Source organism: Sparus aurata, chromosome 21 (assembly GCF_900880675.1).
Source record: "Sparus aurata chromosome 21, fSpaAur1.1, whole genome shotgun sequence".
Lineage (NCBI taxonomy): Eukaryota > Metazoa > Chordata > Actinopteri > Spariformes > Sparidae > Sparus > Sparus aurata.
The window spans coordinates 3,879,893-3,907,617 of NC_044207.1; the positions used below are offsets into that span (position 1 = coordinate 3,879,893).

Consider the following 27,725-nt stretch of genomic DNA (forward strand, 5'->3'; position numbering starts at 1 on the left):
AACTACTGTATAAAAAAGTTTGCACATCACTGAGATATTATGCATTATGCTACGACATGATTTAGACAGAATGTTAGTTTTAATGAAGTTCCTCGATTTAAATCTGACCTGAAATGCAATATATGGTAGACAGGGTGGGGAGAGGTTCCACTGTGAGACCAGGGCTTTAATTCAAGCAGTAACAAAGTGTGTCACTGCGTTTGATCCATTCACACCAAGATTCTGTATGACAATAATGTAAAGCCATAGAGTTCATCTAAAGTGGCTTCTCATCATGTGATCCAAGATTAAGCATATTCTGTTGTTACTTAACTTTACCAGGCCTGAAACTACACTGAATTATGTAATTCAACTATGCTATTGACAAGGAAGATGACACCAAACATTTAACATTCTGAAAAAACATTTATTAGTGCTAATGTACAATAAAAATAGGATAAAAATATAAATCGATGTTGTAAAACTCTCAGAACTCCAGTCTTCTGCATAAAATGCAATGTATACAATTTAAATGACCAACAATGTAAATCCAATTGTTCTACTTGTTGGTACTTGAATGGTGCCTATTATAAATCAAAGGAAATGAAGGTGAGAGATGGTAGAAAGTAGAAACTACTTCTTCTTCTTCTTGTGGTTTGTCATTCAGTCACCAGGGTTATTCACAGTCAGACTTTATCAAGCTGCCAAAGTACGCAGTCACAGTCTTCAGCTTGTTGTTGAGCAAGTTCTGCTCCACCTCCACCTTTCCTCCTGGACCAGCCAGAGAGGCTATCTGTTGAGAGATGGACATAATTAAGAGATAATATATTGTCAGACAGGTGTTGTTCCACTCCGTCAAACAGTTAATATTGTTAAACTAGATCACAATAAGTAGTCATAGTAGTAGTAATGGTAGTATCATTTTCAAATATTACCTGAAACTGATTCTGTGATCCAAACTTTAAATGGTAACACCACAGAATTAGAGCTACTAGTAGATATTTCTACCCACTCCATTTACACTTAAGATTTTTGGAACCTGTTAATATGTTTTGCAGATTCTCTGACTATGACTATACAGTGTAGTTTTTAGAATAAAAACACATCTCAACATATGACTTCACATTAGGGACACCAATTCTCAATCTGCTCCAGATTGTCCATCCTCATATGGTGAAAACGAGTGAAAAAGTGCTGCTGCATCAGTCTTCTTGTTAGTAGATAATGAATGTGGATTGTCCCTGCAAAATACAGTATCTTCTAATACATAACTAGTGCAATGTATGTACCGGTACATTCTCTATATGTAACCAAAATAAATAAGCCAATTCAGTTTGTGACCATATCAATTGTGGTTAAAATTTTACAGTAGCTAGTACTGTATTCTTTAACACATTTTTACCATTAGTTCAATGAATTGATCTTTTGTCAGCAAATCAGATATACAAATCCACTGTCATAACAAATTGGAGTTCCACTGGGGGCTTCGACCCCTGTATTCCTGCTTACAGGTCCATTTAGTTATAACAACTTTACAAAATTGTTAAGCGATGACTTTAATGTTCAACAGACAGAAAGGGTATGGCAGAGTAAATGATGTTAGTGTTCTCGTGCAATAACTTATGTCCTAATTTATGTCCCGTTCACCACTCGTGCACCCACACACTTAACACAATGAACATACAGACCTGATCCATGTCAGCATTGCGAGGCAGAAAGTAAACAATGTTGTCTGATATCAGTTTGGCCAGGCGGAAAATCTCAAATGTGTCGTCAGTTAAAGATGAAAATCATTATATAAAAGAAACACAGTGCTACAGGAGAGCTCATGGAGTGTTCAATATACAAGGGTTCACCCTATGTAAATGTAAGGATAATCTGCTCAATTACACTTCAGTATTTCATGTACAAGTGTACATTTTGTCTAGATGATGTTGAGAGAGGCTTGAAAATGTGCAACAATGCAACAACTACTAAAATGAAATATGTGTAAATACAACAACACACCTATTGTGGGATTCACTGACATATCATCTTTCTGCTTAATGAAAGAACATGATGTACAGTATATATGTTAAAATAACATGAAAGGATATCCATCAGGTTCCATCATGGTCTTGATGTCAAACACTTCAGCTGTCAGGTAGTCAGGCCCTCCCCACGGTGGTGACAGGAAGACCACATCTCCGCGGAGACGGGGTGCCAGCTGAAGGAAGTCTCCTTGCACAAAGTCGATTCGGTCAGCAACGCAGTAAACTGTGGCATTGTGCCGGGCCAAGTCCAGCCGCACCGGATCGATATCAATGGCCAGGACTGAGAACCAGTAGAAGAAAGAGACAGTGATTACACAGTTTTTACCTTTGTTTCATATATGTATGTACAGGGATGGTGACATTTCCAATCTTGCATGAAGACTCACTCCATCAGAGTTAAAACAGAAACATTTAAACTTGGGGGCAGTTCAGAGGCTTGAATGTTAATTTCAAGTCTTCACATGTAACTTCTGGATCACTTACTTTGGAGTTCCTCAGGGGAGCATATTGGGCCTATTCTATTTTCTTTATACATGCTTCCTACAGGATACCACTTTTTATCTTAATGTTAAATACCACTGTCATGCAGATGGCACACAATAGTATATCTGTTTCTCCAGATGAATACAGTTTTTAAAGGTTTGGTCTGGTCCAGGAACAGGATGCCCCCGAAGTACAGGGGTACATTTTCATTCATATGCTCAGTCTTTTTGTACAGAGGTGATTTACAGCAGACCCGACCTGGACTTTGATCGGGATCATACTTATAAGGAAGTGTTCTGGTTTTCCCTCTGATGTTCTCTGGCTGCTCTGCCTGACGCTTGGTGGTTTACCAAGTTTCCTGATTGATAGATAGCTTTACTTATTGCTTAAAGTAACTGCTAATTGCTGCTAACTGTAACATTAGCTGCTGTTAGATAGTTTCAGTTAGCCATGCAGTTTGTAGTCCTATTAGCTCATCCTCTCCATTTGATTCCTCCCTGCCCGGGCATGAAAAACCTTCTCCAGGCAGTCCAAAGCTTCTGTGGTAGCCTCCCGGTCTGGCAGATTCAGCCAGGTGGTAGAACCCCTAGCTATAGATGCTAAATGAGCTAACTAGCTGCAATTCATCAGGAAACTATGTAAAATATCAAGCAATTTCCTCCATTAAATATTCTCCAGGACAATAACGTTATCAAGTTGTGTTTTCTACAGTAATCAGTAGGGCTTGGCCTCATCAAGTTCAGTGTCTGATATACCTATGCCATAGAGCATACAGGTGTTCGAGAATGTTTTTACTTCCCTGCATAATCTCACTCTCCATTAGATTTTGGTAGATACAAAAAGCAACCCAAAAAAAAATCATGTGAGTATGGAACAAAATGTGTGAGGGATGTTTTCAGCATCTTGAATGCTGCAAGGAACCAAAGGTTTAAGCCAAATGGGTCCAGTCCCGTACTAGCATGCCATGCCTTATAAAGTAGCGAGTGAGTTTATTGTTAACTCAGTTAACCAGGTTTACCTCGCTTTCCAGTGAGGGCAAACTGGATGGCGTTTCCTCCCACACCACAGAACGCATCAATGACCAGCTGAGAATCAGAGAAGCTGTGCTCCACCCTGAGGGCGATGTGCTCAGCGATCCTCTCTGGTGTCACAGAGAACCAGCCCTCTGAAACATAAAAACACGTTAGTAATGTGTTTGTGAGAGGCAGAATCCAAGAAACTCTAAATTACCCACATTGTCAAGTCAAATGGATGAAGTCTAGAAGAGAACTATAAGGTTGTTTCAAACCCACAGAGAAAGCTTTCATTGCTCTCAATTGCTCAAGTGCATGTGTTCTGTTTCACTCTGCACAATTTATAAAAGATAGTGGATTTTTTTCCCCATGTGACTCTGTAGCTGATATTACTTAAACATACATTGTGGTGAGGTTCAATACTTGAAATAATATAAAATGCCAATATTTTTTTCTAAACACTCGAAAGTACTTATACACATATATGAAGACAAAATACATGTAATACATTAAGAAGAGCAAATGGAATACTTCTTCAGTCTTCTGTCCCACTACAACTCATCAATCTGCTTCAACAGCATGGAAACCATCAGAAACTGGAGATTCTACACCAATTTTAAGTCTGAACTTGCTCATGCTAATGTCAGAAGAAATCTAATCACCCTTGTGGTTCAGTAGCACTACAGCTGGAGACCTGGCTTTAACCACTGCCTTTCATTTGGTGCAGATGATTCTCTGTTAGTAGAGAATTCTCTGTTAGTTGTAGTAGTGCATGTAGTAGTGCATGTAGAGTGCCGACTGACCTCGGTCCAGCTTTATCCCTTCATCGAAGAGAGAGAAGAGTCTGTAGCGCTGAGCCCAGTATTTGGCCAGCTGCGGTTCAGCTGCCATCTCAGCTGGGACCTGCTGCTTCCTCCCTCGCTTGTTCTTCTTCTTTAGTTTCTTTCCATCTTTTCTTCTCCGTTCTACACACATACATACACATTCTTCATTATAGAACTGTTTCAAGTTTCATGAGGACTATATTATTACCAGGGATGTTCTGCTATGTGTTTAAGTAACAGACCCCTTTCCTTCAAAAAGACTATCTGCATCTACTAAGGTGGAACAATTTCTTGCATGCAGGGCTGTAGTGTGGTTTTCATACATACTGTAGTTATACACAGGCCTACTAGAAGGAGCAGCATTACATATGAAGTAGAAAGTCTTGTTATTAAAAAGATCTGTAGCAGCACAATGACCCAGAGGACACTGACTTGTTTATCATGGATACATTGCTTATTGATTGCCCTGATATGATACATCCTGTGGGAGCCCATTTCCACCAGTTAAAGACCAAACACGTATGAAAACTTAGCCTTGGTAAAAAAATATCTATATATTCACATGGTAGGACAGAATTATACACAACCTCTATCTGCCGATTCTGCCTTTTCTCCCACAGTTATGTCTTACCATGGGAATATGTATCCACCAGCCTAGTTTTCATCTTATCCTTGTCTTTAACTTGTGGAAATGAGCTCCCATACTTACCACAGTGAACCTGGTATAAAGCCTGACACGGGACACTTTCACAGCAGGTCCTGAACACAGCTGCTGCTTCTGTTCCTGTGCTGTAACTCTTAGCTGTTCTGAGTGTGTTGGTCAGTGACGTTCAGCCCCTCGGCCCTCACACACACAGAATGACAGGACGATACTGTATGGGTGCAGCTGGCTACATATGTCACATAATGTAACAAGCTGCGCACGAAGAGCTGTTTAGCCTTGTTAATGAGAAGATGCCAACCTTTGTTCAACACATGCATTAAAACTAAATACTTTCAGCAACTCATCACTTTAACGTTGTAACATTCAACCAGATTATGCAAACTGTGAACATTTTATTTCCTTTTTGAATTAAAAAGAGTGTTGGTCACGCTCCCACTGCGCTGCACCTATACAAACACAAAACTATCAGGATCATTTGACAGATGCAACACTTACCTCTGCTGCCTTCAGGTGGATCAGGCAAAAGAAATTCGGGAATTTCTAGACATGGTAGCTGTCTGCCAGGCTGCTCCTCCTCTTGCTCCTCCTCTTCATCACTCTTACTATCCATAGTCCACAGAGCAGAGTTGGAGGAGGTGCTGGGCTGAGTGCACGTCCTTGTTTCTGCCTCTAAACTGTACAGAGAAATAGAAGTCTCTTCTTCCACGGTCTCTTTATTTTCTTCCACAGCACTCTTAATCTCTGTCCTCTTGCTCTTCCTCTCTTCATCTGTCATTTCTCCCAGAGATGGAGGCCTGTCCTCGGCTTCCTGTTTGCATCCTTCTCCCATCTCACCTGCCTCAACTGGAGTCATCCGTGTGTCTCTCTGGTTCTTTTCCAGGAACCTTTGGACCTGTGACACAAAGTCAAGGTGTTTAATGCTACTTTCCATTTCTGTCACTGACTATACACTCAAGGCTGGTTTACAAGCTGATGCGGTTGAGAAACTTTCTAGTGGAACACTGTGTAGTTTGGAGAATCGTCTTTAAATTATAAATCATTTAAATCATCTTTAAAAGAGTGTGAATATCCAACATGGCAGCTCAGGTGACTCTGTTCTGATTACTTTACCAATCAAGTTCATTCCAAACAAACAATTCAGGAGTCAGAACATCCTCCCCACTCTTACAGGTGTTCAGACAGTGGAAACCTTTAAACACTTAAACACTTTAAACACAGCAGGTACCTTGTAGAGGGTGGTGCTGATCTGTGGCTGTGTGTCATTTCCAGCCGTCTCTGTGAACCTGGTGTGTTTGTTGATGCTGCTGACTGTTCTCTTAGTCCACCTCTGATGCTTCTGACCAGCACTGCCTTTAAAGCTTAACACACTGGTGAACCTGTGATTCAAACACAAGAACAACATCATTCACAGAGACATTTACTGTGTAAGCACTGCTCCAATATGTAACAACATGACACTTCATACAGTACACATGTTAAATAATTCAAAGGTCGCTCCAGAACTATAAGGGGCAGCTATAGCTATCTTCGGCTGTAGAGAGTAACTGCTATTAGTAAGTAGCTCAGTTAGCTGTGGAGCTAATTGGCCCAAATCAGCTGACTGGGGTGCAAGCTTGGATGACACAGTTAGTCGCTGCGGGCAACAGGCTCAGCTAGACTGGACTCAGCTGCCCCAAAGTGATGATGAGAGAGAGAGAGCGAGAGAGAGCAGAACAATTGATATAAAATAAATGTATACTTTTTTTTATTCTATATCCGAGTGCGTATAACAATACCTTTTCAACATCATCTACACTGTAATTGTCTGTAATCAGGGTAAACAGGCAAGCTGATACCATGGTTACAACTGTGCAAACTCACTGCTTCAGCTTGCATTAACTATTGGACTTAAAAAACAGGATGCCAGTTGAGTATGTGTTACTTTTCTCTCAGACTCAGTCAGGTTGGGACAGAAGAATGCGGCCTGTGCCACACTCTATTGGAGACCTAAGGGAATGCAAATGTAACTGAATCCTGTGGATGCACGCACAACTGAATTGAAACAAAAAACGGACCTGACTTACAGAGGTTTTGGGCTGCGTTTGAGTCCCAGTTTACTCCAAGCCTCGTCAGGTGTCAATTGTGGGCTCTCCTCCACATCCAGCTCATGACTGTAGACACACAGAAAAGTCAGAAGTCTCTGTCAAAATAATGACTTTAAACTCAAAATTCTTAGAAAAGAAGATCTCAATTTTTTTCACAGTGGTCCTTATGCTGCTATGTGCCTTTATCCATGAGGAAACATTTAAGCTTGGAATTTCTAGACATTAAATACGTATACAGTAGAAACTCACCTGCGTTTGACTTTAGCATTTCCTCCTCCTGGGGGTTTGTCATCCTCGTCATCATCTTCTCTGTTGGACATTTTATTCCTTGAGTCGTTCTGTCTGTCAGAGTGGCCAGGAGCCTGCTGGGAACCTGAGTCAAAACATACAAAATATTTACCAGCACAACACACACATTTATATAATGTGCATTTACATATATGCGATTTTGCATAAGAATATGGCCTCAGGACAGCTAGTGTTAATAAGGTGGCATTTGAACCACAAGTTTTGCAACATAAGTCAAAATCAGGGTTACACAAATGTTAACTTTAATTGCAGGCATTCACAAAAGCAAAACAGAGGCAGGTGTGTTCTTTATGCATGGACATCTAAGCAGTTGGTTAGGAGTTGTGTTTCAGGCTGACTGTGAGTTGCTGGCCTAAATCTGCTTGCATTTCCAAATCAAGTTCCCATCACTAGCCTTTCTCACACAGAGACGCAGCATCATCTCCACACCGGAGGTTCGCCGATTCTCTGCCTTTATTTGTTCACACACAACGGCATAAAGCTTCACCAGTGAGTCAATTTATACAACACTCTGGTGCTGTGGATCCAAAAGAGGCATGGCGGTACACATCATGATGTTGACCACTGTGTGTTTTTTTTCCAGTGTGTTTCCCAAGTGTCCTCCTGTTTTTCTAAACACGCTGATTGAGATCCTGACCCACCAAACATCCTGGAAAGTGACAAAGTTAATTTTTTGCTCTAAATTACATAATTACATAATCACCATCAGTAAACTGGATGCTGTCTGACTCTGTCACTCGCGGGGAGGGGGCTGTTTTCTGGGGGAAAGTTGACTGAAGTCTCGGTCGGGGCACTGACAGTAACAACAACAACACAATACTCTGCGAGTTCAAGTTTTTTGCCTGGGACAGACGCTGTTTTTCTGGCAAAAACGTGATGAAGAGTTGGCAGGACAGACAGGATGACAGACCGTATGACAGACAGGAAGACAGACAGTATGACAGAGAGGAAGATAGACAGGAAGACAGACAGGAGGACAGACACTTCTCCACATATAACTGCAGTATTTTCTTCCTCATATAAGTTGCCAAAGACACTACCAGTTACTACGTTACTGTTGTTTGGTCCTGTAATGTTGCTATGTGGGACATTTCTCTTTATGAAATCCTTGAATGAAGGATCTGTTTAGTTATAACAATGTGAACACCATCAGACTGACACGCCCCCGCTCCACGCCCCCGGCTTATCCATTCACACTGGTACGGTTCACCTCTGATACTACCCCACTAGAGCCACAACAGAGGAGTAGAGAAATCTGCATCTGAAATGTTCACACAGAAGATGTGGAGAATTGGCGCAGGATCCCTGCACTCAAAGAGGATCGAGGATAGGGCTACTGTCAAAGCTCGTGCCAATACATTGCAAACATTGTAACCAATACTAAATATATTTGATTTATGTATATTTTTTTAATTTTTCCTAACCTACTGTGTTTCATTTGATTGTTTTTTGTTTGTTTTTTTTGTTTTTTTTAAAGTTTGCCATAAAAGAATAAGTGACACTGAAAATACTAGCTTGAGGAATTTTGGGCGAAGCATGACACATTTGACAATGAGGTAATGATGACTGAAATGTCCCCAGATGGGAAAAAAATGAGTAATATTAGTTAGGCTATTATTTTGTGGGCAACAAACTCCTGATCTCCCACGTCTGTGGCACGATACATCTAGAATCAAGGAAAATCCTCACCTCTGGAAGCAAAGTTGACTGAAACACAGACACACTCACACCTACACACAATTATCACCTGCATGTTCAGCTGTGTTCGGCTGTGAGGAGGCAGCAGGTCTCTTGCGATCAGTCCCGCCATCAGAAGGATCATCAGCCACTGTCACACACTGTTTGTCTGTCTCTGAGTCAGTCACAGTGCTCCCACCAGTTTCTAATGTGCACTTCTGTCCAAACTGATCATTCACAACCTCAACGCCATCATGGAGAGTCTCGACTTCCTCACTCTGTTGGCTCTCAGCTCTGGTCTGTCCATGCAGCCATTCCTCTGATTGTGTCTCTATGCCTCTGCCCATCACCCCCACAGCTACTGCTTCTTCTGCAGTGTTTCCATTACAGACAGACTGGTCAACACTCCAGCCCTGTGCCGCCCAGTATGAGTACTGCTCCCAGTAGGAGTAGTAGGTCTCTGTGGAATGTTCGTCCCAGAGAGCCTTTGTATCTGGGTCATCCCATGGAGCAGTCACTGATCCTGGACCTTCTGCAGTCTGTGGATGTTTCTCCAGCCAGCTGCTCCACAGTAGAGCTTCACCCTGTTGAGCTGCAGGAGATGCACAAGATGGGGAAAAATGGGGATGGGGAGAAGAATGTTTAACATTTGAGGTGTAAATGGTTTGTCCTGAACTCTTTAAAATGATAAGATGACAGGTGAACACTGGCTGCAAGTAACCAAACCTCTGATGAGTCTACCTAAGTTACCTCATCTCAACATATGCTTTAATACAAGAGGATACACTTCAAGGAAATGTGACTCTTTGTACACAGGCGTCACATTCGCCTAAATTGGTTGCTGACCTACAGATAGTGTAGGATCTTAAATGTATCTTCTTCATTTTGCAAATCAAAACATAACTGTGACAGCAGATTTGACCCCATCTCCTCAATTCTTGTCTGATTTGCTGGGTTTGCAGAGTTCTTTATGGTTGCAGATGTTAGCTTAGGGTCAGAATGGCTGACAAGGTTCTGAAAATGAGTTGCATTACCAAAGTATTTAATTGCTGTGAGGCAGATTTTACACAGCATGAATCTTGTCCAGTTTGCGCTTTCGAGTAGGATCAAAAAATCTCAAACGTCCCCCGACTTCTTTTAAAGGTTAAATTCTCCCAAAAATGAAAATGCAGCCATTATCCACTCACCCTCATGCTGTTGGAAGCTGAAGCTTAACAGAAAAGCATCATTACAGGATTCTCCTAAACAACTGAACTAGATAACCCAAAAAAAAAAGGCTCCATCCAGCATCAAAGCATAAGTCTGCATCCCAAATTATACACATATAAATTTGTGTAAAAATGTCTAAACATTTTCACAGTGAGGTGCATATCAGAAATGCAAATTATGCAAAACAAGACACAGATTAGTTTTATGTCCATTTTGGTGAACAATGTCTGAAACATGTTTACAACTGTAGTCCACTGAAGGAAAACATCAAAAGGGACACATTGTTGATTTGGAGAAGAAACTCAAATTCTTAAGGAATTTTAATTTTTACAATTTTAATGAAGTAATAATACAAACTTTTTTCCATACGTGAACAAACCAGCTGTTCTCAGAGGGAAATAAAGTTCCAGAAAACTGTTTGAAGCTAGAAAGGTGGCAGAGTCCGCCACGTATAAACAAAGTAAAACAGTATAAATTGTGTCCTATGAGGTCAGTTTGTCTGTTCAGTTTATTCAGTTGTGAAAACAAAGAGAGTTTGATGATTCTTTAGCTTGTTTGGGCTCAGCCAAGAGCTTTCTCTGCTCATTAACATTTATCCCAGAAACTACAAAGTGCACCTTTAAATTTCATCATTGGGTTTAATTGTACAACAGTGTAGTGGACAAGTGTACAGGAATGTGTACTTGACAGTAATCTTCACGTCTTCCCTCCTTACCCCAGTAGGTTTCCCAGCCAGTATCCTGGATCTCCCCTGTTCCTTTCTCTAGTGGATCACACATCTCGTTTATATGAGCTAGATCACAACAAGACAAACAACACCACAAATCCTCATCATCATCACCATTATAACAACAACAACAGTAATAGTATTGCTAATAATTTGATTGTACTACCTTTGTTTTCCTGTAGATCTTCATCTTCCTCCTCTTCAGAGGCAGGCCTCCTGTTAGACCTCCTTCTCTGTCACGTGACCAAAAACAGGCTCATTCAGCGGCACAAATGGGTCTATCATTTTTCAAACTAAGTTTAGATTAAACCACGCCCATGTCCTCATGTGAAAGCCTCAAATGGGGAGTTCCCTTTGGACACCACGCTTAGTTCTGGTTCATGTAATATGACAGCTACAGTGTCATGAAAAATAGTGATATGGTGCACTGGATTTGATGAATTTACTGTAAATCAGAGTGTTAAGCGGCACATGCAGAGACCTTTAGAGGGCCAGGTACTCAAAGTTATAAGTGGCACATGGAATTGGAGCTCCAATGATTATACAAATAATAATTACTATTGACAATGAAAAATAATAATGATAATAACAATCAAATAATATATAATTATAATAATAATAATAATTATTAAATAATAGTTTGTTTCAATAACTTTTCGAAATAAATTTATGATAAGCATTTTTTCGATTGTGTTACAGAGTTAATAATGAACCATGTTAATACTTGTTAGTTGCAGTCCTACATGAAATAAGACCTGGTGAATTATATTGATATTTAGGAGGAATATAACATGGAATCTTACAACAGACACCTCTATTACATACAGATCTCTGCTACAGTGGCGTGACAACCACACTGGATAGATCAGTGAAAGGAATGTGTGATTATGTGGCTGTTTATTTGAATATGGGCATATATATCATTATCAGGATGGTTTTACTCCCCAGTATCAGGATAGAAAGAAACCTAAAAAAAAAAACAGTATTGGTTGGGCTCTAATTTTCCAAATTGCTTCTGCTGTCATATGTAGTGGAGTACTCTTATGTAGGAGGTTGTGGTTTCATCTGAACTGGCTTGGGAAAACAACAGACCCAACAGGAACTGCTCCATCCATTCAATATTACTTTTCATAAAGGGAACGTCACTTACTGCTCTCCTCTTGCCAGAGGAAGAAGTAAAGGCCAGCGGCAGACCCATGCTGGCCATCAGTTGAGCCTCTTCATCCAACACCTCCTCTTCCTCCTCCCCATCCTCCTCTTTTTCATCATCATCATCATCATCTGGAAAATTTATTTATGGAATCATACTTTCATACATCGATGCAACCCCACAACGCGTGTGCGTGTATCGTCAGAGCGTCAGTCAGTCACTGGCAAACCTCAGTACCAGCCGAGGAACTCACTTACCAGCAGATGTGAACCCACACCACTGTGATAGTTCCTGGTCCCGTCTGGTACTGACTGGTGTAACATACCTTTAACTGCAGCGCCTGTCAGGTCAGCGGAGAGCAGTCTGTTGTCAGAGCGGTACAGCTCCCTGTCCCTGGACAGAGGCAGAGGCAGAGAAAACACACACACACACACACACACACACACACACACACACACACACACACACACACACAGAAAAAAGCTGCTGAAACTTCATGGGGCCACACTTCACTGTGCAGTGCTGCTCATCACACATCCACGTAAGTGCGTGCAGTAAGAAAGAGACGCTCACTGTACGAAGGCTCTGGAGCAGCGACAGTGGACTCTCTCCTCCTCCTCCGTAGATGAGTGTCTCCTGCTGAAGAAGATGTCCGCCACCACCGTCACCCTGCTCCTCTCCAGCATCATGACTGACTCTGAGGCACGCAGCAGCAGCAGCGCGAGCACACACGGTCACACAAGGCGGTCACCTGCACGAGCTCCTTCCTGCATCACGTTCAGGCGCAATTTCCTCTGAACGGAAGGCAAGGCAAATACTGACTGACACTTCCCCTCATATCTTTTCAGAATAAAAGCGCAATTTTTGCAAATCTTAAAAAAAATAAATAATAATAATTGTACAAGAATAAACAAATGAACAACGAAAATGTGGATTGAGACAATATTCAATATCGTCTATGACAGAATTTTAATAAGAATACAAATAAATAATTTTAATAAGAATACAAAAAATACAAATCATGGAAGTCTGTTTAAAATTCAGTCTATTTGAGAGCTTGGTCTATTTTGGAAAATTAGAGACACTGTACAGTTCTTAGTGCAATGCTGCTCCACAAACTTTAAGATAACTTATGAAACATTTTATATACATACAATATATACAATATTTCATATTTCATATATAATTTTAGTTGGCCCTTTGGATTTATTCCATTGGACTTCTAAGAATACGCTAGGGCTCGTTATCCTATTGTTTACTACTATTATGTCCTATGTTGAAATCTTTCCTCCCCTATCCCGCCCAAAGTCGCTCTTGGCAAAGTGTCGTCTCCCTCAGGTTTTTCCGTTCTGGTTTCAATTGTTTCGCTTTTAATTTGAAGGTCATGCGTCAAACAGGACGTTTTGTTGAATGTCGCTGCTGCTGAGTGGAACGCATCAATCGGCACAGTTGTTTCCAGTGACACTGAATCACCTTAACACCTGACTGTGTCACACTCAAAGCGTTCCGACGTAAGGACCAGGACAGTTGTGCTAGTGTTACATTAACTGTACAGTGGCATCTTTGTAATGGCGCTGCTCTGAGGTAACCTTATCCCTGTTATTCTGTGGTTATTGTGGGTGACGCTGGCTGCTGACTAGCTGGCAGCTCATGGATTCTCTAGTTCTGCTCATTTAACGTTAGCTTACTGTTTGACCGCAGCGACTGTCTTCAGTTATTATTAACATTTTTGTAAGCACACTTCTAGTTAGCTAATGTGTTCGCCGGTCTGCTCTTCATAGCAAGGGGGTAACTTAACCTTATTCCAAACGCTAAAGTTAGCTCCCTTTAAATCATAGCACCATCTTATGATTGATGTCATATTATTCAGTGCAACATATATGGCTGGGTGTCAAGACTCTTGACTGTATTGCCGTTCAGATAGCGATACTTCTTTTTCTAAACCTTACCTACCGTGTAAGGTTAGCTCTTCGACAAATCATTGTCACTGACACAGCGATCGAAACCCTTCAAGTGTACCTGTTTCCCTGACAGACAGCTGTCACGCTACCGTAGCCAACTGATTGCAGTATATTAAGGACATATCCTCCTGTTCATGCATACATTGAGCTATTAAACTGAGTATGTGGTGTTTCCTCTCCTTCACTACAGCTGTATGTAGCAGCGGTGTGAAGCTGTCAGACTGACCGGTCCTGCCACCAGCTGGTTCAGAGTTCCATCTTCTGTGTCGGTCAGCAGAGCAGGATGTCAGACAGTGTGAACCAGTCCTGTCTGATGGGAGCCGAGGACACTGTCTCCTTCCTGGTATGAATGAACCGTGTCCAGCCTGTACACATTTTTCTTTAAGTGAGGAATGCTTGCTTTTCATTGGAAATTCATTTGTCACAATTAGCATATTGTAGCAGGCTTAGATTTGTTTTGCAAGAAATCAATAGACAGGAAATGCTGTTTTTTGCCCCAAGGCCTTGCTTTAATGTTAGCTACACATGCATTCACACATGTGGGAAGTTACTCAATGTGTGAGTGACTTAATGCATGGTGTGGAAATGGCATTGACCCAAACTGCAACCCTAATCTATCAGACATGTGTTCAGAACATTAACACTTACTACTGCAAAACAGACAACATAGTGGTTATTCAGAACACATTAAACACAGTTTATGGCGAACAAAATTTCTCAAGCATGCTGGGAGACTCCCCCCTCCCCTGACATGCTACACAGCTCCCACCTAGCTGGTTAGCTGTCCCCAGAAACCAATGTTCTATGAAAGAGTTCCTCTGGTGTTTGGGAAGTTGACCCTGTCGTTGGAACTGCTTAGTTGGACCCTTGGTGGTTTCTGGAGGTTAAGTAGAGGTTTTGGGCCAGGCCTAGGCCCCCCACCATCAGATTGGGCCAGGGGTGGGTAGGGTGCAAGCCAGTCACGGTGGAGCAATACCACCCCATTCCTCTCGTTTACTCTGTCACTCTGCACCATGTACACAACATCAGACAAGTCTGACTGGCATCCTCAATGTTGGAGAGATCTGTATTACTGCACATGGCTACTTTTTCATCATTAAATTCCCCTTTTATTCAGGAAGTCCTTCCAATAATCAGACTACAGCAGACTACAAAATAAAAGCTGCATCTTTTCAACATCTGTACCCCAATACATAAACATTACAAATATAAAACATTTATCCATCTGCACGGCCTTTCACGTTTGTTGTAATCTACAATAATATTGTTGTCACATGACACCTTTAAGATAAGGCATCCATTGACTCTGCTGTACACACCCCAAAGCTTGTCCAGTTTGTACTTCCCAGCAAGGTAATAAAACCTGACATGTGCCCGGGATGTCAGCCTTTCCCCGGCATACCTCCTACATAAGCAGCGTTAGCCTAGTGTCCACCCACAATTCAAAGCATGGGACCAACGTCCCAAACTAAATGTATTGTCTGATGCCGGATAATCAACGATCAGCATAAGCTGTGAATCTCGATTATGTTCTGTTTCTGCATCAATGCAGAATCTTCAACGTCTGAATTACAATGCACACCTCTACTTCCCAGAGCCAGTCTCGCTGCTGGCGGCTTGTCACGATAGCTAATTTGATGCCCCTGGCTCTGAGGGTGTAGTGGCGAAATCTGGGCTCGTGATGATCAACTGGCCTCAAAGTTCTGACTCTGGTTGCTGTGTAGCTCCTTTGGAACACCAAATAGCAGAGCATGTCTTTATCCAGGCGCTCAGCAGCAGTGAGGCTACTCTTTTTCAGGGACTGCAGAGGCCTCACCCCAAAATTCGACCAGAATTCGACCTAGCTCCGGCAGTCCAGACCCTTACACAGCCCAGAGACCCAGCTGTGAGCCAATGAAGTTTTGTGTGTTTAACATGGGAAAGTACAGCTGGCAAACTGGAAACTGTAGCAATTTTCCACCATTTTTGGTTCTGACCAAGTGACAAGGGAAGAGCCAGCAAATCACGATGAGGCTGTTTGCCAGATTTGTCGTTGTGTTCATAGCCTCCTGCTGATAATGCAGAACATGTATCATATTTTTGCAGTCGTGTGAAAACTGTAATAATAATATTATAATCCTAATATTTATTTGTAAACCACTTTTCATCCAAGTGATGCAGCTCAAAATACTTAAAAACTAATACATTACATGCACTGAGTGCTTCACTTACAATAAAACCTAAAGATTAACATAATGACATGTCACAAATGTTAATGTGACATGAGATGGAAGGTTACAGTTGAAGTGCACTGTAGCAGGGCAGCCACCTTGTAGCAGAAAATGGTACAGCATCATTCGGCGGCTCCCTGAGAGCCCAACAATGTGCATTTTTTATCAGCTGATGGTAATGCCACATATCACGGGAAATTTGGGGGGAAGTTTAATGGTATTAAAAATTCTATACTGCCCACCCTAGTGTGTGATAAGCTCTACTTTCTCTTTTGACATGGCTGCTCATTTTGTATCTCTCTTCTGACACTAATGTAGCAGGCTTACCCGTGGTCTACACTGCATGCCTGTTTAATGTTGAAACAGCAGGAAAGTGGGAGGGAGAAAGAGAAAGAAATAGTGCTCACAGGGGGGAAAAACACCCTTCACCTGTTGTGTGTATTATCTTCATGTCTGTGACATATTCTGCAGATACAACACTGTACTTAAAAGCTGGTATGATGTCTACAGGTCATTCTCAGGTCTTTTTTGCTGAGAACTGTGTGCGTGTAAAAATATGCAAGTCTCCGTAAAAATAGGCCAGACTCCTGCTGCAGCCTTGCTCGACATGCTCGTGAGCTGTGCTACTAACGCCCGCAGTGTTTTTGCTCTAACCCATTAATATGGATGCCAAAATAGAAAAAGCAGGATGTTCGGCTCTCGCAGGCAGTGTCTAATATGCATCAGTGGTGGTTACATTACTTCAGCTTATGGCCTAAAACACATTGTCTCAAGCAAGCTGGGAAACTCCATCCCCCTACCACAAACATGCTACATTCTTGAGTTATGGCCAGCCGCCAAAAACAGGTTTTGTAACGTCTCAATAACTTACTCTAACCGACATGATTTCATGGCAGTCCCTCAAATAGCTCTTCAGATGTTTCAGTCTGGACCAGTGTCGTGGATATAATATTTGGCCTTTTCTGTTTTGTTCTACAGGTGTGTGTGTTCCATGCGTGGGAGGAATGGGCCGGCCTTGGTCAGGTGGAGGACTATCTGAGTGTTTTGGAGTACCTGGTGTGGGTCTTCACCCCTCTGGCTGTCGTCTTCATTTTGCCCTTCCTTATCGTCATCCTCCTTTACCTCTCTATACTCTTCCTGCATGTCTATAAGGTATGCAAACACTATGGATTTTCCGCCGTCTGTGAATGTAATTTACCAGATTTTACAAGCACTCACAAATGATTCAAAATGCCATCCCAGTTTTAATTTTAGCACAAGTGCTTGTGCTATAACATGTTAGCTACACCTGTCTGACCTGTCTGCACAGATAAGTTACGCAATGGCTAACAAGTCAACAGCAGAAAAATGTGCGCACTTGAGTCTGCAAAGTTCTGGTCTCTGGTCATGTTGGTCTGATTTCTGATTAAGAATCTAAGGCACTTTTTTTTAGTAAAATTCATTATTTTAATCTGTGGAGGTCAGACCTGTGAAATTTCTGATTTTATACCATGGTTACTAGCCAAAGAAAAATATGTGTATATTTTCATGTGTTTTGTATCAAAATATAACATTTTTCACAAGCAGTAACTCTGTTTCCCTGGCAACACCCCAGAGTTTGACCAATAGTTGAAACATTCATTACAGTCCCTTAAGGTTCTTATGCAATGGAAGCGTTGTTCACTACTCCAGTAAATAGGCGGACCGTAGATGTGACTTAGCAATGGGAGATAAACTAGTCCACTCAGTGCATTGAGTCTTTAGTCTCAGCTGTTAGCCAGATGGCTAACATAATGCTACCAATATTCAAAGTTAATAACACTCCATACGGTTTAGAAAACGGTAAATATAATTTACAGCATATTTAATAACAAGACAAGCTAGCTAAGCTGCCATGTCTCTGTCCACAAGTAAAAAAACGTTTTCATGAACAACAGAGTGTCCGGCTGCAGCATGGAAGTGACTTAAATAGTGAGTGTGATGTGGGAGGATCGCTTGATACAGTGTTTTGGAGGGACAGTGTAGCAACTGTAGTGAGGAGTAAACAACATAAAAGTCAGTTTTACCAGCTTTTTAAAATCAAACGAGGTTACTCACCTTTTTATGAGTTATCCATGACTTGTTATGGGCGGTACGGCCAGCGGACACTTGGATTACCTACTTTTTAAATTACTTTTTAATTTGTATACCTATCAGAAGAACATGTTATCAAACTATAATCTAAATAAACTAAACAGCTAGAATAATCAAACAAAAATAATTATATTGCATAACAATTTGTTTACTATTGTGTACATTTCTTATTTTTCTGCCCATATTCTGTCTCTCCCTCCATGTAAGCCAGTGAAGTGATGTTTGAATACAGGTTGAATTTGCTATATTTGAAACTGTGGACCTGACAGACTAGCCTCCTTGGGTTGGTGGAAGTAAACTTGAAAAGACAATCAAAATTTGCTTAAATATAGACAATGAATCAAGTTTAACTACTTCTAAGGGCTATATTGTAGTCGAACCCCAGTCCAGTTCAACTGAAACAAGTCCATAAGGTTGCCTACAATATAGCACTTAAATGTGAAAAGATGTTATTTACACCCTCGATCCGCAGTGCATCAGAGCTTGTGCACCCACTTCAGATGGGGTGTACTGTGTCCTTAGTTGTACAGTGGATATTTATAGAGGGGTGTAAATAACTTCTTTTCAAATCAATTAGCAAACTTCCAGAGACTGGAACAGACCAAAGGAGCTGTATGGAGCCATTTTATGTTATATTTAAGATCTTAGAATAAAACTTCACCACAAACCAGACTGATCAGCAGGGGGGTGCGTAGCTGGTGATGGAATTTTCATTTTTAGCTAACTTTGAGTATGTGTATTTGCGAGTAATGTGTCAGTGGAGTATATAAGAAGGAAACGATAATGAGCTCCTGCAAGCCTGACGACCAGATCTGACAGTCATGTCCAATCACACGTGTTAAAATGAAGATTAAAGAATGGTTAACATTAGCAATAAAGGTTATGGGCAAAACCATTGAAAAAAACACTCAGGTTGTTAGTTACCTGTTGCTGCTTTCCTGCTTTGAGTCACTCCAAACCTTCTCTTTTGTCTTGTTTTCTTCTATCAGAGGAAGAATCAGCTAAAGGAAGCTTACAGCAACAACCTATGGGATGGCGCAAGGAAGACCCTGGCTACTCTGTGGGATGGACATGGAGCCATATGGCATGGTAAGACATGAGAGGCTTTATTTTTTTGTGGCTTCCTTTCCATCCTGTCCACAGGTGAAGTGTTGCTGGAGCACTATGGAGCGCACTGGAGTTTGCATAATTGAAAATCATGAATGTCAACTCAAGTAACATGCAAGACAATGTTCCACTTTAACAGATGCAGTACATCATAATGAGTCAGTAATATTATAATTGTTATTGTTACCAAGTTTATAGCTGGATAATGTAAGCCAGTAATGAGGAAAATACTAAAAAGGTAAAAGTTATGTTATGGCTGATTGCTGCATTATAGTCTCAACATGATAAAGTCAGTTACAATTGACCATAGATGTTAACTTGCCTCTGCAGGAACAGTAGTTACTTGACTAATAACACCACTCGTAATGTAACTGTGTGCACTCTGGTAGTCACACAAATAGCAGTACGCCCCTGATCCTGTTCATTCAGATAGCATTTATGCAAGAAACTATCACCATATAAGAAAACAAAAGGGGTTACTGCTTTGCTTTTCCTACTTTGACAAGTTGAAATTTCTGCTGTGAAAACTGCCAATGTGACTTAATATATTTAGATTTATTACAAATAATGAATTTCTTAATTTTAGACAATTAGTTTAAAACCTTCCATTATGGTAGGAATATTTTCATACATTTTGATGACGAACGAGATAACATGAAACATATGCCTGGAGTGTGTTTCAAAACTCTCTCATTAACAAAGAGAGCAATTTTAACAGAAAGAAAACACAGCCAAATACAGAAAATACCACCAAATACACAGACCGACTGCAAATAAAGGAAATACGCATGCTCACACGCACACACGCACACACACACACACACACACACACACACACACACACACACACACAATTATGGACAAAATATTGACATATATCTGTCCTGTAATCAAACACAAACATGAAAAACCTTCTGTAATACAGTCAATGCACGATATCTTATTATTATTATTATGTAACACCTTTCTTAACAAGGTCACCAGGTATTTGCACTGTTTTTTGTTGCATTGTTTTAAGGTGTTTCTGTATTTGTTTGGGTTTTCTGTACGCAGTTGCTTGCATTTTGTATATTTGCATGTTCTAAATAAGCTCTCTTAGCTTATCATGGAATGTATGTGTGTCATGTATGTCTAATTTGCTTTGGCCTGTGTACCAGGCTATGAGATTCATGGGATGGAGAAGATCCCTGACAAAGGACCAGCACTGATAGTGTATTATCACGGAGCCATTCCCATCGATTACTATTACTTTCTGGCCAATGTTATCATCCAGAAGGGACGGACCTGCCACTCGGTCGCTGACCACTTCCTCTTCAAGATCCCAGGTACTAACACTGTTATAAACACTGACCTTGTTATATTTGTAGGCTTTGGTTCTATGCCTCTTTTTTTAATTAGCATCATTCACACAAATTGAGAGCTGCAGGGATGATGTATTTTAGCAGGCTGAGTTAGCATTGCCCTGGTTCCATCGACAAAAATGCTATTTTTCCCTTTTTTCAGGGGATAATTGCAGAAAATAAGCTCTGTGGTAACCACATGTTTATGATACTTAATTTAGCAAGATCATTTTCACAAATGACCACCATGTCAATGATTTTGTGTATATGCAGTTGCATTTAGTTGCAGTTGCAGTTGAGGTAAAAGGCTACCATTAGGCTAGAAACAAAGTACATTGCGGTCCCATGACTGGAACTCCACCAAGCTCCCACACGCTTGTTTGTAAAAAGATTTATCTTTGTATTTTTATTTTTATTTTTATTTTTCTTTTATCAGGAAAATTCCCATTGAGATTCAGAATCTCTTTTACAAAGGAGTATCTATTGTTGTATGTCATATTCATTGTCATACATTTTTCGCAGTTGTGGTCATGTGTTCGTTTCTTTCTCGTCATATCTCAGGAAAGCCTTGTAGGAAAAAATTTAAGAATGAACTGATTAGATTTTGATCAGTGGTCAAGGTCACTGCGACCTCATAAAACACATTTTTTGCCATGAAACTCTTCTTCTCCCCTCGACTCTGTTTCCTTACTCTGTCTCATCCCGACCTGTTCCTCCAGGTTTCAAATTACTGTGTGAGGTATTCAGTGTGATCCATGGCCCTCAGGAGGAGTGTGTGCGGGCTCTGAAGAACGGCCACTTGTTGGGGATTTCTCCAGGAGGAGTACGGGAAGCTCTGTTCAGTGATGAGACCTACCCTCTTCTCTGGGGTAAACGCAGAGGCTTCGCCCAGGTTGCCATCGACTCTCAAGTGGTGTGTTTTGTTTTCAGAAATCTGCTGAAGTTACTGTCTTTTACTGCTTAATTTAAAACTTCAGCCTGGAGTATATGATATTGTAGACTCACTTACAGTGTTTCTAAATACAATTGCGATACAAATTTGCAATTTCTATATATTTTTTAAATGCTTTAAGATGCATTAACAGACTGCAACACTTACCGTCATGGTCAGTCACTGCAAAGGCTGCAGATACTGGATTTCTTTCTTATATTTGTCACAGCATTTGACATTGATTCGGTGATTTTTGTTGGAATGTTAAAAGATTAGATTATAGATGAGAGACTATAAGAAAAAATGCTTCTAGAATATTTTACTAAACCTAATTCAAAGAGCTAAAGCGTTGTGTCATGTGGTTATGACAAATCTGCTGGATTAGTATAAGTCTTTCACCATCAAATCTTCTTCAATACATTTAATATTTCGCGCAGCATGTGTGGATTGTTCTGATTAATCAGTAAACTTAATTGATTCTTGTTACTCCTTCTTACACTCCTTCAGTCACATAACAAAGTCCTATAATGCACTGCCTACACTTGCACTGTGTATGACCTTTACACGTGTTGTTGTCCTCATTAGCATTCTGCAGTGTAGAAAGCTCTCCACTCTAATCTTCCTTTCTCTTGCTCTCTCTTTCTTTCAGCCAGTAATTCCAATGTTTACTCAGAATGTGCGGGAAGGCTTCAGGTCTCTGGGAACACTCAGTAAGTGTAGAGAAAATTCAAATCACAAAGAGATAGCATCACTAATCTGATGGTGCCATTGATGGGGACACACACAGCACAGGACATTCCACAGTAGAATGATTTGATTGTTTGTATGGATCTGTGCTTTTAACAAGAAGAGAACAATGGAATATCACCAAACTTGTCCACAAGATAGTGTGGTAGCAAGGGGAGTGTGCTGGTGATTATGAATCTGATGGTAACCTGTTGGTGTCATGTGTCAGTCTTATGTCAATCCTCTGTTGGTGCTTCTCCCAGTAATGTGCTCTCCCTCTCCCTCTCTTTCTATCCAGGACTTTACCGCTGGTTGTATGAGAGGTTTCGCTTCCCTGCAGCCCCTGTTTACGGTGGCTTTCCTGTGAAATTTCGAACCTTCCTTGGTGATCCCATCCCATATGACCCCAACATAAATGCAGCAGAGCTGGCAGAGAAAGTGAGTGAGCTAAAGCTATTGTACTGCTGAGAATTCCTTTCAATCTTCAGTCAGGTGAGGGTGGAACAGAAAGCTGCTGTGCCTGTCCAAGCCTGGTTTCTTTGAGGGTGTGAAGGGAAATGGTTTACATGCAGCGCCAGTGAAGGTTAAGAACTTTGGAGTATTGAAGGCAGTGAGGGAGCATCAGTTCTTTCTCTTTTCTTTTCTGTCTTTGCTTGTATAATAATTATTAAATAAACTGCCCTAAACTGCAGCATACTGCACCACCCTTTTTTCTAGGGGTGTCCTACAGGATGTTTGCTGTAATGTGAGCATCAGTCATTCAAGTACTGTGCCGCTGACAGTGTTTTTTTGCTCTGCAGGTGCAGCAGGCGGTCCAGTCACTGATAGACCAGCACCAGAAGATCCCAGGGAACATACTGAGAGCTTTGTTGGAGAGATTTCACACCAAACACAAAGACCGTTAGCATCGACAACAGTGACAGACTGTCCGGAGGTCACGTTGGCTCAGATGGCTGCAGTGTGCACAGGTTTGGTGCCCATGTTAATATGATGGAATATTTGCACAGCTTTCTTCACTGTTCCAAACACCACTGACTGCAGCCACTGAGGTTCCTTTTACAAAAATGCTCTTTGTATTGCACCTTTCCGATATGTGCTCTGTTCTGTACTGTGCTCATTCCCAGGATGAATCGGTTTGAAGTTCCTGCGGTCATGACCCTTTGACGTGACAATAAGCAGACCTCAAAAAACATTAATGAAAAGGAAAATATTTTTCCGATATAGACTTGTACAATATCTTCTTTCTCAACGTCTAATATCCTTTGTCTTGATGAGTTATAGTATGATTAGTTCATTTGTAAGATATGGCCAGAATTTTAGTTACATTAATTAAATTAACTAATGTTCTCAACAGAAGAAAGCAGTTAAAGTTGAATTTAATACAGCTCCTTTCACAGAGCACGGACACACGCTGCCTCACAAGTCAGATAACAACTAAACCATAAAACCAGTTAAAGGGAGGAAAAATCAGACATAAAAATAAATGAATAAAAGCATACAGATTCTAACACTAGATGGCAGCAGGTGAGACAATTTTGATAAATAAGTTTTCAGTTGCTTTTTAAAAACATCAACAGAGACTGCATAGTGTCCGTCTGTAGGACGAGCATTCCACGGTGTTGGGGCCACCACTTCATAGGCAGGTGCTTGACTGTATAAGGCTCTGTATGTGAAGACAAGAACTTAGAAATGAATCCTGAACAGCGAGTGAAGAAACAACAGTGTCCGTCCTGTCTCCTCATACCGCTTTGTACCTCAGTAGATGATAGTCTGATGGCCCCTCTAGTTTCGACTGGGAGAAGTTCAAGCTGCAAGTTGGCTACTTGGTTTAATAAGTAAATAAACACTCACAACATGTCAAATATTTGTACTAAACAAAAAATACAACTATATACCGTCTGAATTCAAGTGTTTCTCTTTTACTGAACTAAGATGAGCTTAGCTATCTCAACTCATCGTAAAACAATCTTAAAGCCCTCTTTCTCTTCTGCCGCGTCACGTTTCCAGAGCCAAAGATAACTACAGCAAAGATAGAGCGTCAGTCCTGTGTAGTGAGCATCAGCAAGTGGTTATGCTGCCTTCAAATTCTGGCCATTTCTTACAATTTATACCTTTTAAAGATAGACTGTAGATAAATTGTGGGGTGATTGGTCAGTTGAACTTCTGGTTAGATGTAATTAGTCTCTGTCAGTTTGAATATATGGAATTAAGGCAGTGTCTTTGTTGAAAGTTGCAATAGAACAACACTTAGTTCATAAATTGCAGGAACTATACAGAGCATTGCTTATAATGATTTACTGTAAGAGCACTTGAGTTTGCACATCTTTAGTTTCACTTGATTGAAGCAAACAGTGGAACTCACACTCAGTCCTGGGCTAGAGGAATAGGGGCTTTTTAATTTTGATTCAACAATTTGGGTTTCATGTGTCATAGTTGTCCCACAAACATACAGGGACAATGATCTCAGGTCACAAGAGTGTGACAGCAGGGTGTCGATGAGATTAACTTGTACATAGAGTTCCATGGCTACAATAGAAAACAGCATTCTTTATTATAGAGATCGCACAGTGCTCGTAATATTGTTTCATCAAAATTGACAGTCCTTTTGGTAAACTTGGTTCTCCTCACCCTACAGAACCTTCTGACTGTCTGAGCCTAGCACACTGCCAGTGACAGGCGGATATGACGATAATTCTAAAATAATTTAGTTGAATGAAATGAACCGAATCACAGAAACATGGCCACGTTGTGAATGATTCTACATGCAAGATAGACTAGACTTGGTTTTGTGTCATAATGGTTGTCATTGTCTGTTGCAAGAGCAAAAACGTCGTTATGAGTCCATTAGTTGATCACCACAAGATTAATTGACAAGATTTCTGTGCATGAACTGTTAGGATTTGTTGCTTTTCTCATATGTATATCATTGTAAACTCAACATTTAATATTGGAATGTTGGATGCACAAAATATTTGTAGACATTACTTGGTGAAGATGTATTATGCATTTTACAATATTTCTTTGGCATTTTACAGATAAGTTGACAAGTAATCAGTTACTTGGGAAAAACCATTAACTTAAGTAGTCAGTAATGAAGAAGAGGGTTAGGGACATGTGTTAAATTCATTCTGAATTCTGACTTTAAACTGAGAATGATGAGGGGAAGAAAAATCTGAATTTTGACTTCAATCCTAGAATTCAGAAAAAAGTCAAAATTCTGACTTAAATCTCACAATTGTGAGGAAAGAAGTCAGTACAGACATTGAACTCAGAGTTGTAAGAAAACAAATATCTGATTTCTGAGGAAAAAAACTCATAAAGCAAATAAGTTTTTCACATGGGCTCTAATCCTCTTCTGTAATCAGGTATAGCCCTTTCAAAGTGAGCTGAGCGATGCAGTAGATGCCTTAAATCAGTCAGTCAAACACCAAAGGTGACTGACAAACTAAGACTAAAGTGAGACTACATTAAGTAAAAGAATGTTCATAAAAACTAAATGAAATGATTGAGAACAACAAAATGTGTAAAAGACATTCATAGAAGAGGGCAGGTGTTAAATATATGCTGCTCTCACATAATATGTCAGGCTCACAGGTAAAAGATAAAAGTTGCCAAAAGTCTTTTTACACTGCAGATAACTCTGAGGTACATACATTCAAGCAGGGAGGTGTAATGTAGTATAAAAGAGTTCTCAAAATGAACAGGAAAAAGCCAACAGGCATCTGATGTGAACAGTGTGATGTCGTGTGTTGTCCCTCCGGCCTTGAGACGTGACCTCACTTATTTTCAGGGAAAGAGCAGATTTGATGATGAGACCTAGTCAAGCATAAGTAAACTTGTCTATGTGTGTAATATCTATGGCCTGCCCTTTTCCCCACAAACCTTCATTTGAAGCACATTGCCATTATTATGCAAGATTATAGTTGAATAGGGGTTTTTTTTGTACCGCAGATGCTGTTTTGGGGCAATAATCTTCACACGTTGATCTGTTTTTACAGAAATCTTCACTACAGATACTGACCAAATTTTACCAACACATACGTCACTGCACATTATTAGTTCTGCTGGGGACGTACAACACAGAAACACTCAACTGAAGGAAAGGCAAATAGAAACGATCTGCATAAGCATCTTGAACTAAATGATCTCTGCCGAAATACCTTCGTATACGAGAATACATTCTTAGGCTGTGTGTGTGTGGCTGTGTGTGTGTGTGTGAGCGCGTGCACGCAAGTGTTTCTGGGAACAGACCAAAACTGAGCCTTTCACCATGTGACAGATACTTTGACTGCTCAAAGAACCATCAGTATCTTCACTCTGTAATATTTATCATATCAGTACAAATACTAATCACTTAATTTGTGCAAACTTTATATGTGTATATTAAAAATGATGTAATATGATCATTTTGTTTCACTCCTGGATCTTCAGTGCTTTATCAACAGTGTTGTAAACTAATCATGCACAAATTATGGTTTGGAAATGAAGTGTTCTAGTCTGTTACTAAGTATGAGTTTGTAAATATTGTGATTCTACAAATGTTTCTTTTCACACATGATCTTCAGAGTATCACTGCCAACTCAAATGTTTTAATTTTTAAAGAAAAGTGTGTGTGTTTCAATGGTGTCTAACTGGATGCTTTTACTTCTGTGAACTGGTTGCCTTTTTCCATCTTGACGTTGTTACTTTGGAGATTATTTAACATGTATTTTTAAATTGTGTCAATATAATATAAATGTTGCACTTTTAAATATTGAGATCAACTGCAAAATGTTATTAAATCTATTTTTATTAAGCTGTGTCTTGTGAGTTTTTTATCAAGTGATAAACAGAAGCTACAGATCAGAATTCATTCTGACCTGTCCTGACTATCCTGACACTACTGATCTGTGCACATTATTTGTCAGTCTGGGTGCATGTATTTCTGTCCGGCATATTACCCCCAAGGGTTTAATAAGGATTTTAACCTACCTAAGAAACAAGATAACGAGTGTCATGGCTTCCTAATGAGGATCTCCCACAGGCTGCTATTTATAATGCTCTGTACTATTAAGTGCATCTAGTTTAATAAAAGTCTTTACCAAAAAAGCGTCTCCATTCTTGCTCCCCTGAATAATGAAATAAGTGGACATATAGAATAAACTTACTGTAGTTTGTCCTGTCTAAGGTTTCTTATTCATCGTTTC

General features: G+C 40.4%; 2 protein-coding genes across 3 annotated transcripts; one reads left to right on the forward strand and one right to left on the reverse strand.

Annotated features, from left to right (window-relative positions):
- Positions 1–385: 385 nt before the first annotated feature.
- Positions 386–12,962, reverse strand: tgs1 (trimethylguanosine synthase 1). 2 transcript variants are annotated; one of them, XM_030402500.1, is made up of 15 exons: positions 12,726–12,962; positions 12,478–12,545; positions 12,153–12,280; positions 11,169–11,235; positions 10,991–11,068; positions 9,137–9,658; positions 7,330–7,453; positions 7,060–7,146; positions 6,222–6,372; positions 5,492–5,888; positions 4,312–4,473; positions 3,514–3,660; positions 2,076–2,292; positions 1,668–1,746; positions 386–772 (listed from the first exon to the last, which is right to left on the reverse strand). In XM_030402500.1, exons 1-15 carry the CDS (start codon positions 12,839–12,841, stop codon positions 656–658), a joined length of 2,460 nt encoding a protein of 819 aa, XP_030258360.1. In that variant the 5' UTR covers positions 12,842–12,962; the 3' UTR covers positions 386–655. The 2 variants fall into 2 exon arrangements, with proteins under 2 accessions (XP_030258360.1, XP_030258359.1); XM_030402499.1 differs by having other exon boundaries at positions 12,153–12,283.
- A 595-nt stretch (positions 12,963–13,557) lies between these two features.
- Positions 13,558–27,334, forward strand: tmem68 (transmembrane protein 68). The gene is made up of 9 exons (XM_030403966.1): positions 13,558–13,736; positions 14,304–14,456; positions 17,302–17,475; positions 19,425–19,524; positions 20,700–20,867; positions 21,602–21,795; positions 22,463–22,523; positions 22,838–22,977; positions 23,340–27,334. Exons 2-9 carry the CDS (start codon positions 14,397–14,399, stop codon positions 23,442–23,444), a joined length of 1,002 nt encoding a protein of 333 aa, XP_030259826.1. The 5' UTR covers positions 13,558–13,736; positions 14,304–14,396; the 3' UTR covers positions 23,445–27,334.
- The last annotated feature ends 391 nt before the right edge of the window (positions 27,335–27,725 follow it).

Bases quoted from the DNA above. Each gene is read 5' to 3' on its own strand.
- tmem68 (XM_030403966.1), top strand. From the start codon at position 14,397: ATGTCAGACAGTGTGAACCAGTCCTGTCTGATGGGAGCCGAGGACACT. The intron at 19,525-20,699 runs GTAAGACATGAG...CCTGTGTACCAG, and splicing joins ACATGGAGCCATATGGCATG to GCTATGAGATTCATGGGATG. The intron at 22,978-23,339 runs GTGAGTGAGCTA...TTTGCTCTGCAG, and splicing joins CAGCAGAGCTGGCAGAGAAA to GTGCAGCAGGCGGTCCAGTC.
- tgs1 (XM_030402499.1), bottom strand. From the start codon at position 12,841: ATGATGCTGGAGAGGAGCAGGGTGACGGTGGTGGCGGACATCTTCTTC. The intron at 7,147-7,329 runs GTGAGTTTCTAC...GTGTGTCTACAG, and splicing joins AATGCTAAAGTCAAACGCAG to TCATGAGCTGGATGTGGAGG. The intron at 1,747-2,075 runs ATATCCTTTCAT...AACTGACGACAC, and splicing joins ACCATGATGGAACCTGATGG to ATTTGAGATTTTCCGCCTGG.